Source organism: Topomyia yanbarensis, chromosome 2 (assembly GCF_030247195.1).
Source record: "Topomyia yanbarensis strain Yona2022 chromosome 2, ASM3024719v1, whole genome shotgun sequence".
In the NCBI taxonomy this organism is placed as follows: Eukaryota; Metazoa; Arthropoda; class Insecta; order Diptera; family Culicidae; genus Topomyia; species Topomyia yanbarensis.
The window spans coordinates 461,872,608-461,885,082 of NC_080671.1; the positions used below are offsets into that span (position 1 = coordinate 461,872,608).

General features: G+C 42.1%; 1 protein-coding gene and 1 long non-coding RNA gene across 3 annotated transcripts in view; one reads left to right on the top strand and one right to left on the bottom strand.

Moving 5' to 3' along the window:
* Positions 1-308: 308 nt before the first annotated feature.
* Positions 309-12,475, top strand: part of LOC131686011 (tyrosine-protein phosphatase 69D-like) — a 59,022-nt gene continuing 46,855 nt past the window's right edge. The window contains exons 1-2 of one of the 2 annotated variants that reach the window (XM_058970110.1): positions 309-736; positions 1,414-1,522. In XM_058970110.1, the coding sequence (XP_058826093.1) occupies positions 625-736; positions 1,414-1,522 (221 nt within the window). In that variant the 5' untranslated portion in view covers positions 309-624. The remainder of the gene's footprint in view (positions 737-1,413; positions 1,523-12,475) is intronic. The other variant, XM_058970111.1, reaches the window with a different exon arrangement.
* Positions 10,940-11,548, bottom strand: LOC131686021 (uncharacterized). Its single transcript, XR_009304906.1, has 3 exons — positions 11,201-11,548; positions 11,070-11,134; positions 10,940-11,009 (listed from the first exon to the last, which is right to left on the bottom strand). It is a non-coding gene; the product is annotated as an uncharacterized LOC131686021 (long non-coding RNA).

A 12,475-nucleotide genomic window follows, 5' to 3' on the forward strand; every position in this document is an offset into this window, starting at 1 on the left:
GACAGACAGTCGCGATACATGACATTTTGAAACATTGCTAATGAAACGTGACGTTTTCTTGATTTTTCTTACCATCTGCTGTAGGACGCACACAGAAAGACTTTTCTATCTATAGTCTACTATCTACAGAAAATCTATAAAAATTTTGGAGTATTTTTTCGATGATAGTAAAATTCATCTTTGCATCATTTCCGTTCTGATCAATCAGGTGCCTTTGATGTCAGTCTCTTTCTGACAGTACAACAAACGTCAACCAAAAGGCCTTTTCCTTTTGTCAGCAGCACTTTCCGACAGGGTCGCCGTTTGCCGTCGTACGAAGAGTATCCCGAAGAAAGACTGAAAAAGTGTACCCAGCAGCAGAACTGCGAGAGAGTGTCCATTATTCTTTTCGACAAACCTCCTTCGTTTTTGTTTTCCATTATTTTGTCGCGCAAATAGTTCGATTAGATTCGATCCGGCATGAGTGGAAGTGTGTAGTTCCGGTGCGGTACAAGTGCGAGAATGATGTAAACTAGCGAAACCGGCTTTTTTCGGCTTTGCAATCGGTGCAAAACGCAATCTTATAATCGTCAAAAGGGAGGGTAGCCCTTCGCGAAAAGACGGGACAGGATCTTCACACTTCTTATGGCAAGAGGGAGAGCAATGTGGAAGAACCAAGCCCACTTGTGCTTTCTGGTTGTTTGTGTTTACTTGCTGAGCCATCGAATCAGCGAAATCGACGCTGCCGTTAGTAAAGGTACGTTTTCCGGTGAAAATTGCTGGTTTGACAACGAAAATCTCTGGAAAAATCGAGCAACTACTCGCTATCGGAATCCCATTTTTCACCCATCCTGTACCTACATGCTCCTCCCGCAACATCAACATGATACAGTGTCGTTTGCCTCTCTTTCTCGCGCTCATTCATGACCTGCTGTCTATATGCACACGGGCATTCAAGCTGGTAGTAGGTATTTATATATGCACAGAAAGCATCGAAGGCGGCGACGTCGTCGTCGCTGGCGACTCCAGACGAGACGGGTCAGTCGTACTACTGTTCTCATGTTCGTTTTGCTAACTGCATTCATAGCGGTGTGCGCGATGCTCTAATGACGATAGTATAATTTCTCCGTTGGCTAGCCAATCTTCTACCGGTCACTAGCCTTCGGATTAATTAAATTTATGACACTACCCACTTTGGCTGGTCAATTTATCCTGGCGAGTCGTTCAGTTTAGAGTCGATCAGTATGCTCGATCCGCCGGTTTGAAAAGACTGCCAAATGTTTTTGTTTATTTAACCCTTTTGGTCAGGCTACCTAGAAATCCTGTATCATTCACCGCTCCCAATCGTCCTAGCATACCATAGTTAGTATTGTTATGTCTAAGTTAGTATTGCCTCATCGTTTGGTTGATCTAACGTTTTGCTTTTGTTTTTAGTTGAGCCGCGATATTTCCTGGCAGGCCGCAATGGAACACTGGCATGTAAATTTACCGGTGCGGAGAATCCAACGTGGCGAAAGAATGGGAAAAACCTAACCGACAGCAGGTGAGTCATCGTCAGGAATAAATACTCCCATCCCACTACGCTCGGGACAGAGAAATCGATATTTAAACGTCTTGTTAAAGTTAAGAAAGTTCCCACCGAAACCCTTTGGCACTCGATAGATTTTGTTACATGCTTTTCCATGGTCGTGGGAAGTTTCAATATTGTCTTAATTGCAACATGTTTTCCTAACAAGATTTTAACAAAATGTAAAACATCTGTTCAGTGGTGTTAATCAATGAAGTTGAACTCTTAGTTTGAGCTCATGCTATTTAACGGTCCAATGAATAGCTTTTTTCACAGGACACTGGACATAACAGAAAAGGACACCACGTATTCCTAAAACTGTAGTAATCAATAGGTTGCTTATGGATCTTATTTCGTCGGCTCCTCTTCACATTTTGTCTAAGTTGCATTAAGCTTTTTGGTTCCAGACAGCGTGATTGTTATAGTCCGTTTATTTTAGCATTTTAGAACATTCACGAACAATAAGAAGTATGTTCAGACTGGTTTTGCTTGATAAACCTAGTCAATACCCCAGTAGAGAGATATTCACAGAGTCAATGAAATTGAAAATACATGGAAACTGTTCGAGCAACTCAACTGTTTGAATGAATGATGCAACTAACAACTGCGAATTGAACAGTAGGGCATGATTTGAGATTTGTTCATCTTTCAAGTTTAAACAAACTTGTTGAAAAAGATTTTGAACTTCCAACAATATTACGTACAAAACTGAGAGGAAACGTCGCAAACAAGAATAATGGTGTTATCTACTTTATTCAGAGTTGTTATGATCAGCTATGGACTGATACATTGGACACACGCAAAAGCAGCATTGCCATAAGTTGATTTAATTATTTTAAAAAGAATGTGCGAATTAGTGTTCGGTCTGTGCTGAAAATGTCTTCTTGGCTAGATGGTGGATCAGGGTCGCCAACCCTCTGGGTTTGATCCGGAGACTCCGGTTTTTGGGGGCGACCTCCGGTCCTCCGGGTTTCACCTCAATTTATCCGGGTCTGGTGAGACGGCAAATTTTCAAAACTTTTATAGTATTGAATGTATTTGTTTCAAACAAATACTTCTGGTCTGATGCTGCCCGGTCCTGCAGCGGTCCTGACCTGTTGATCAGTAAGGAGAGATTCACCTATTTGTTGGAACAACCCGCAAAGAATTCGGGAAGACGCTGCAGTGTCTTTCACGCTTCCCTTCCGTTGTGGCGAAGAGCAACGCTCGGTTTATCCACCACAGCGAGTGTGGCTGATGTTCTAGGGTTCTTTGCTGTTAGCCGGGGAAGTGAAATTCTACACCCATCTAAACCATCAGAATTGTGTACTAACGCAAAAAAAAATGAGTGTTAACAAAGCTTAATGTGAATGGAACAGAACAGTGGTACGCATTATTTATTTATTTATTATTATTTTCATCTGACCGACACGGTCTATATGAAATAGAATGTGGAAAAGCCCATTTGAAGTTCATGTTAAAAACGCCCTCCAAATGCGCGTAAAAACTTCATCATCTTTTCGCATATACATATTATACATTTTTTCAGATTACATTGGGTTTAACTTAATTGTATATCTTACCAATTAAAACAATTATCTACATCACATCTTAAGCACTAAGTAATTGTTTAAGTCTATTTCTAAAAACATCACACGGTACAGAGAAATAAAAAAAACTCGTAGACACTATTAAAAACACTACACATCGCCCTAATGGGTTCGTTCTGTCCATATTAAGTACACTAAGGTTTTTTTTACACGGTTTTTTTTGTACGGTTTTTACACGGCTTTTTTTTACAAGGTTTTCGCAATTAGCACGGTTTTTTTTGCACGGTTTTCGCAATTAACACGGTTTTTCGCAAAAATATTCTAAGTCCTTTTAAAGGCAAAAGACTTAGACGATTTCTCAACAACTTTTTTTGCACGGGTTTCGCAAAAATGTTCTAAGTCCTTTTGGAGGCAAAAAACTTAGACGATTTTTGATCAATTTTTTTTTGCGCGGATTTCGCAATTAACACGGTTTTAGCAAAAATCCTTATGAAGGCAAAGGACTTAGACGGTTTTTGACCAAGTTTTTTTGCACGGATTTTGAAATTTACACGGTTTCTGCTTTTCCATTTTGAATGCAAAGAATTTCGAAGATCTTTGGAAAAGTGGAAGTGATTGCTTTTGGAACAGCATTAACGAGTAGATGCCAAATGTTCATATCTGAGGCCATTTAGAAAACCAAGATGGCGACTTCCGGTTCAGTGGAATTCTCTGAAACCCCATCAATATGGGTATTTTTGGAACAAAATTGATGAGTGAACGTCAGATATCGATGTTTAAGGCCATTTTGAAAACCAAGATGGCGATTTCCGGTCCGGTGGAAGTCTCTGAAACCCCATCAATATGGGTATTTTTGGAACGAGATTGATGAGTGGACGTCAGATATCGATGGCCATATTGAAAACCAAGATGGCGACTTCTGATTCGGTGGAATTCTCTGAAACCCCATCAACATGGATATTTTTGGAACGGGATTGATGAGTGGACGTCAGATATCGATGTTTAAGGCCATTTTGAAAACCAAGATGGCGATTTCCGGTCCGGTGGAAGTCTCTGAAACCCCATCAATATGGGTATTTTTGGAACGGGATTGATGAGTGGACGTCAGATATCGATGTTTAAGGCCATTTTGAAAACCAAGATGGCGACTTCTGATTCGGTGGAATTCTCTGAAACCCCATCAACATGGATATTTTTGGAACGGGATTGATGAGTGGACGTCAGATATCGATGTTTAAGGCCATTTTGAAAACCAAGAAGGCGACTTCCGGTTCAGTGGAATTCTCTATAACCCAATCAGCATGCATATTTTCAGAGCGGGCCTAATAGAGCGCATGATAGAGATCAGTGTCAGAGGCCATTTGGAAAACCAAGATGGCGACTTCAGGTTCATTGGAATTCTCTAAAATCGAATCAATATGGGTATTTTTGGAATGGAATTGAGGAATAGACGCTAGATATCGATGTCTGGTGCCATATTGAAATTCAAGATGGCGACTTCCGGTTCTGTGGAATTCTCCAAAGCCCAATCAATATGAGTATTTTTGGAACGGGATTGACGAGTAGGTGCCAAATATCAATGTCTGAGACCATTTCGAAAATCAAGATGGCTACTTCGGTTTAGTAAAATTTTCAATTACCACAATAATGTGAGAATTTTTGTAATAGTGTTAATGAATAGATACCGGATGTCAATTCCGGAAGTCATGTTTTCATCTAAGATGGTGACTTCTATTTTAGTGCCAAGACGATGTTTTAAATATAAAGACACGCGGCGAGAAAAACAGTAAATTTGGCTGCACGGTTTTACAAATTATTTGTCTGCTAGTTTTGGCAACCAGGAATATTGTGTAAACAGCGAGTGACTTGTAGTTTTAATGAATGCTTGGCGTATTCCTTTTTTGAAATATTACCCACAATACTCAATCATGTAACTTGGAAACGCATTGATTTACGTTACTGAGCCTGTCTACATGTTTTTCGTTGCACTAGAAAAAATGTGTCGAGGATGCAGGATGCAGACATGCATTTCTCGATACTCCCCACGCATTACTTCCTAAATCCGCCATATTTGTTTACATTGCTAGTTTGGAACCGTTGCTTTGGGTTCGATTGGAACTTTTGGCTTCAGTCTTCGCGCATCTCTATAAGCATCATCTCTGCTTTAGTGTACATCTCATTCATCTTAAGGGGGCGTCTCGTGTAGTGGGCACAAAAATCGACTTCTTTTTTATCCGCTTAATTGTTAGTATTGAGCCTCTAGAATAGTCTCCCGCAATCTCGGTGACCACGCTGAACTTCTTTTGTTTTAAACAGCCATGCATTCCTCGCGCGTATTTGCTGTGACACACGCAGATTTCAATCTATCGGTAACAATTTTCTTAAGACTGACAGCGATAAAAATACAGTGTGAACAATACACTTTAAACTACTTCCACCCAAATTTTTAAGAGAAAATACCAAATGGATTGTTTTCTACGTCATTTTTTCCGTGATGCAATTTGATATGGAGTATCCTTTAATAGCGTTTTTTCGAAACCGCGTTTTTCAAATTGGTGAACACGATAACTCAAAAACTAATCAATGAATTGACTTGATTTTTTTTTATGAAAATGCACAATATGTGTAGCCTGTCGGTGAACCACAGAAAACAGAATGAAAAAATTGTTCTCTCTATTATTTTGAAGAAAAGTGCACGAATTTTACAGAAAAATATGAGATTTTTCGGTTTACATGAAGCCATTTTCCTAAACTCGAACTTTTTTTTTGGTTCATCGAGTAACTACAAGTCTAAGCTTTACAAATTTTACTTAATTTCCTGTGTCAAACAATTTTATCAAGAGTCATCGTGTTAGCCGCGGCGCTCCTCGACGTGGAAATGGTTGGACGTCTACTCTTGGAACGCTCGTATGTGTGGCTCTGCGTGGCTGCCGACCCTATTCTGCGCGGCGTGTGACGTGAGACGACTAATCTCACCTCACTCTACGTGACTTCACCCAATTCTGAAGAGTCACTTCGGATGACGTGAGACTCCCATTTAACCGCAATGAGGAATCACCACCTTTGTTCCATGGCTAGTGACGTTCACCCAAAGTTGTTCGAGACCATTGTTGTGACTTATTTTGTGCTTAGACGATAGCCGATTTGAAACAGCGATCAGAACACCACCACCCCTTGTTTTGCCGGAAGTAATTTTATCGCGATCGTTGCGATATACCGTGTACCTAGGACCGAATAACTGTAGCGAGTTTGTATCGTCGTTCAGCCATGTTTCTGTTAGCACAATAATATCCTGATCCGCATCATATGTAGCCACAAACAGCTCGTCGATCTTCGTGTGCAGTCCTCTCACATTTTGGTAATATATTCCTAGCTGTTGAGATAAGTCACCAACGGACAGTCGGGCAGTCGAAACAGTCATGGTGACATCAGGGTTTGAGTTGCCGATTGCTAAACGAGTGGCATTGGTAGAACCGGAGCTTTATCGTACATTGGATAACTGGAAGCGAAGATTTCTTTGAGGGGGAGCAGTATCGAGTGTAGCTTCGGGGGACTATACCCTCCTTGGCATTACCTGGAGAAGCAGTCGTGGTGTCATCAGGATTTCGGTTGCTCATCGCTAGACGAGGGACGATAGTGGAACTGAAATTCGCTGTCAATCCATCACAATTGAGAGAGAATATTGGGGACTCCTGATCAGACAAATGTAATTGCTATAGACCTTGATGTTGCCGTCTTCTATCTACCATTTGTTTGTATACTGTGCACTCGCTACTATAAGCACAGTGACTCGTAACAAGGCCCACCCCACGAGTCTTGTTCATTCTGTCACAGTTGATACAGCACATAAAGGCAGAATCACATTCATATGCCCTATGATTTCCTGCACATTTGGAACATGTCTGGTCTTTTTTACATTCAGTGCTTTTGTGGCCATAATTGCAGCACTTGAAGCAGCGTATAATACCGAAGCATTCCGCAATCCTACATCTTTCCCAATCAATATTTACCCAACCATCTTCCACGAAGGCATCATGTGCGTTTTGGTCAACTTCCACAATGAAGTTGTGTGAGGTAAATTCTGTGCGCTTATTTGTAAAACAGGTAATCATTTTGAATTCATTCACTTTCACACTATTTTGTTCTACTAGGCGCTCTAAAAGTTCTTTCTCTTCCAGTTTTTCAGCTACACCCAGAATTTACAATCGCGGTCGATTCGATTTCGGAACAGCAACTTCATAGCCCTCCCCACACTTTTCCTTCACTGACTCCATCACAGATTGAATTGCTTCAACATTTTTCAGCCCCAGAATCACCGAACCTCCGTTTCCGTTTCGCACTGTTTGAATTTGGCTGGCAACGCGGTCAAGCTTTGCCTTTAGAATGTCTTTAGTTTCCCTTGCAGATTTGCCACTTTCTTTTGGACGAACAATTAAAACTGACTTCGTTTCCTTTCTCGGCAAGTCACTTTTTTTCCTCTTTTCAGTATATCGGCAAACGTTTCACGCTCAGAAGCGAGAGTTTCGAGGCACAATTTCTTCTGTTTCACATTCATCACTTCTAACATCAATACTTTCCAATTTACGTTTTTTCCTCGACCGTGTATTAGGGCCATCGGTGGTCGGTACTAGACTACATTTCTTTCCAATACAAAATACTCAACGGTGAATGTGAGTTAAATTGGTAGTTTTCCAGCCAACCAATTCTGATCAGTTACTGATGGAATGAATAAGTTTGTACTTGTTTCTTTTCATCTCAGTAGGTAATAATAGTCTGATTCATATTTCTGTCTGATTTCAGCCTAGACTCATGTTTTTGCAGCCTATTCTAGGTTGGCAAAAATCTCCGGCTGAAAGCCTCACTGGAGATGGCAAACCTAGGTGGATGTGTTTTTTCAATGACAAATGAATTGATCAGTTCGTTTGAGTGTTTGGGGCCTGTTAGTTGTCGACTCTTAAGCTTGGGTTCAGATGGATATATTTATTGTACGTTGTGACACCTATTGCTAAAAACGTGTGTTAGTTATCTTTTTCGTATGATTGTGTACGCTATAGATGTCATCGAATAAGGTTCCGTAACGGACATCAAACCACATCGATGGTAGAGCAGTGACTGTTGCTGCATCATTTGTTTTCCCAACGCTCTGATTGTCCCTTCCTTTTGCATCTCCCACGAACAACATTTTCTCTGATTTAATGGAGTTATCAAATTAATAGCCAAACGCAAGTCGACATATCCAATGCTCTTCGGTTTAAGCAATATCCACCGTTCAACTGGTCCATTCATGGTCTTTCTGCTTCAAAACAAGCAGTACACGACCATAACCGATACGACAAATGTTCGGTTAGATAAACTGAGAGTGATTGTGAGTGATCTTGCGCAGACAGATTAATGTTGCTTGTTTTTTACGCAGGACTATCATGTCTACGTTCCCGCGTCGGTAGTTGAAATCGATGCTGTAATCACCAATGCGGTCCAAAATCCGATGATTTTCGGATGCAAAGAATTGTGTTCAGTTAAATTCGTTTACGTCAAAGAAATATTTTATTCTTCGTTGATCTGGTTTCTGGTGAGCTACTGTTGGTCAGCTCTGCCGAACTTTTTTGGACCGGACTCGTTGACCTTTTGGGCCGGCTTCATCTACCTGGTCGCCTTTTTGTGTTGCAGGTCATGCACTGATTCTTTTTTTTTCAATTCGTTTATTTGATAAGGCAGGTTTGCGTTAGCTTAAAGGTGCCAATTTTGTTTTGTTTTACATTTGAAATTACTTAAAACTAGGGGCTTACATATTGATTTTTGAAATTAAACTAAGGCTAATTTATAGCTATACATATACACAAGGGGGTAGTATATTTTCGTAAGATTAGAGGGGTCATTTAGTTTTTATGGCAATATGGTTTGACATTTTTAGCAATGAGATTATTGGAGCAAATAATGTTTAACTAAGGGGGAAAATTTTGACGACTATCTTAAAGGTAGAAATAATTAGAGGGCGTGATTAAATTTTGTAAAGATTCGGAGACATTAATTAGAGTTATTTTATGTGGTAGTAGAGTTGGGCATTTTCAACGAGATCATATAATATAATAGTTAAAACTAGAAAAGGCAAGAAGAGCTAAATGCTTCATGAAGATATTTGGTGGGGGGGAAGGGGTGTTACTTCTGTGTATAAGAGTCAGGGGAAGTAGGGTGGACAAACATGGCAGGGGGAGAACATTATTTCAGTTTCAGACTTCGGGAGATCAACGGATGGATTACAGAATCAGGGTGGTCTTCATCAGGAAGAATCATGTACTGGGACGCCGGGTGGTCGTTCTCGAGATGGCAGGGGTTTCTCCAGACGATTTCGTAGTGCGGCTCAGATGTTGATCGGCTACATTTCGAGTTGTGCGTGTGATGTTCGTGCTTTAGGTCCCGTGTTTGTTGGCTCATTCGACAGGGATGTTTTGTGTCGCCTTGGAGTCGCATCAAACCATCGTGGGTGTATGGTACAGGTGGAAGAGAGCGCTTCTGAGAATGATAAGGAAAAAGGGGCAGTTAAAGTTGGATATTGATGGTTTTTATGAAGGTGTATATAAGGGACATATAGAGGACATCGCGGCTTGCCAACACATCTCGAACCGGGACGTTGGGTGGTCTTCCTCGGGCCCGGAGGGTGTCCATAAGCCGAGACCTGGCGGAACTGTACTCGGTGCACGCCCAGACTATGTGCTCTATATCGTGATAACCGTCGCCACAAGCGCAGATACCACTCTCCACGAGCCCAATACGTCGGAGATGTGCATCCAGCGTGTAATGGTTCGCCATGAGTCGGGACATCACACGAATGAAGTCACGACCCACATCCATCCCCTTGAACCAAGGTTTCGTCGATACCTTAGGGACTATCGAATGTAGCCACCTTCCTAGCTCCCCATTGCTCCACGAGGTTTGCCAACTTTCGAGGGTTCTCTGATGAGTAATACTGAAAAATTCGTGGAAGCAAATTGGTCTTTCAAAAACGTCACCTTCAATGGCACCCACCTTAGCTAAGGAGTCCGCCTTCTCATTGCCCGGAATGGAGCAATGAGAAGGGACCCACACCAAGGTAATCTGGAAAGAATTGTCAGATAAAGCACTCAGTAGCTCCCGTATTTTCCCCAAAAAATACGAGGAATGCTTTCCATGTTTCATCGAGCGAATAGCGTCAATAGAACTCAGACTATCCGAGACGATGAAGTAATGGTCTGCGGGTAATGTGTCAATGACTCCAAGGGTATACTGAATAGCAGCTAGTTCTGCGGCGTAAACTGAAGCAGGGTCACTGAGTTTGTAGGAGGCGGTGAACTTTTGATTGAAAATACCGAAGCCAGTGGACCCTTCGAGGTTTGATCCGTCAGTATAAAACATCTTAGAACAGTCGACTTCTCGGAATTTATTATAAAAAATATTTGGAACCACTTGTGGGCGTATGTGGTCCGGAATTCCAATAATCTCATCTTTCATGGATGTGTCGAAGAAAACAGTAGATTCAGAAGTATTTATGAAATGCACACGGTTGGGATTGTAAGAAGAAGGATTAATATTTTGCGCCATGTAGTCAAAGTACAGGGACATAAAACGGGTCTGAGAATTGAGCTCAACAAGCCTTTCGAAATTTTCAATCACCAACGGGTTCAAGATATCGCATCGAATGAGCAATCGATATGAGAGTTCCCAAAATCGATTTTTCAACGGGAGAACGCCCGACAGCACTTCGAGACTCATCGTATGGGTCGACTGCATGCACCCTAAGGCGATACGCAAACAACGATACTGAATTCTTTCGAGTTTGATGAAATGTATGTTCGCGGCGGATCGAAAGCAGAAGCATCCGTGTTGCCGGACAGCAGTGAAAACTAGCAAATCTATGAATCTTCTTTATTCGTTGTGAATCAAGGTTGGATTATAAATTCCTGCATGGAGGATAATCTTGTGTTAGGATTAAGTTTTAGGGTATAAGTACAAATTCTTACTGTTAATGTTTTCGCTGCCGTACAGAGCTGTCTAAATCGTACCCGTACAGTAATCAGTCTGTGTCCTAGCATTTAAGTATAATAGTATTAGAGATTCACGGTAATCAAATAAGCTAGGTTGGACTACTAACCTTAATGACCTGTTCGGTTTCGAAGTCTATTTAAATTGTAATTTAAATGTGCTCCTAATGGTATTGTTCGCACAGTCTTCGATCCGTACTGTTTCTCCGTATAAATTGTATCCGTACTGTTTCCTACCCGCACTAACTCTGTCCGTACCGTAGCTTTAATTCCTGTTAGGTTCAATTTTAGGTATTTATAAACATCTAATATAATTAAACTTACCACAGTACAGTTAGGGTAGATTTAGTTAGAAATGGGAACAATTATTTAACTTGAGAATTGGGTTAATTTATAACAATTGTGAAAATGTGTTCTAGCTTACGCTACTTTTTACCGAATGACTTGACTTTTTTTCTTTCTTCCTATCTGTCTGTCTTGTCCGTGACCGATATTCGTGCCAATCCCTCGAGAAGGCGAAGGGCGCGGTTTGTTGATGTTGATTTGCTGTATGGGCGCCGAGGGGCTCGCTGAACTGTATGGCGCTATTAACACTCCCCCCGGAATGCGGTTAGGGTCTTCCTGAAGAGCATTCTTCTCAACGCCTACGTCCAGGATAGCGAGTTTAACGGCAGGTCTCTCGTAGATTCCGTTGGCTGTCTGCACCGTCGCCCATCTCACTTGTCCATCTGCACCAGGTTTGACACAGATAACTCGACCCTTCGGCCAGCAGTTCCGCCGTAGGTTTGGGTCCACGATGACGACGACGTCGCCGACTGCAATGGGTTTTACTGGTGTGAGCCACTTCGGTTTCCGAGTTAGTGTTGGAAGATAGTCTCTAACCCACAGCTTCCAGAACCGGTTAGCCATGGTCTGCGAACGTTGCCAGCTGTTTCGTAGAGCTGCAGAGCTGTCATCGAACGGCACCCATGGTTGTAGGCCATTTTGACTACCCAGCAGAAAGTGGTTGGGCGTCAGCACTGGAGATTCGTCATCCTCCAGCGGGACGCTAGTGAGTGGCCGCGAGTTGAGAACGTTCTCAACTTCCACCAACGCGTTCTGGAGCACCTCGTGAGTTGGCGTAGCATTCGATTGCAGCACAGTTAGGTTCCGTTTCACGGACTGAACCAGACGCTCCCAAGCTCCCCCCATGTGGGGAGAGGCTGGCGGATTGAAAGTCCATTCCGTTCGAGCCGTAGTGAACTCCCGCATCAGCCGGTCGTCGTCGAGTTCCTGTAGCGCTAGCTGCAGCTCCTTACTGGCGCCCTGGATGTTTGTGCCACGGTCGCTGTAGATCACTGCCGGAACTCCCCTTCTAGCAAAGATGTTCCGTATAGCCATCATAC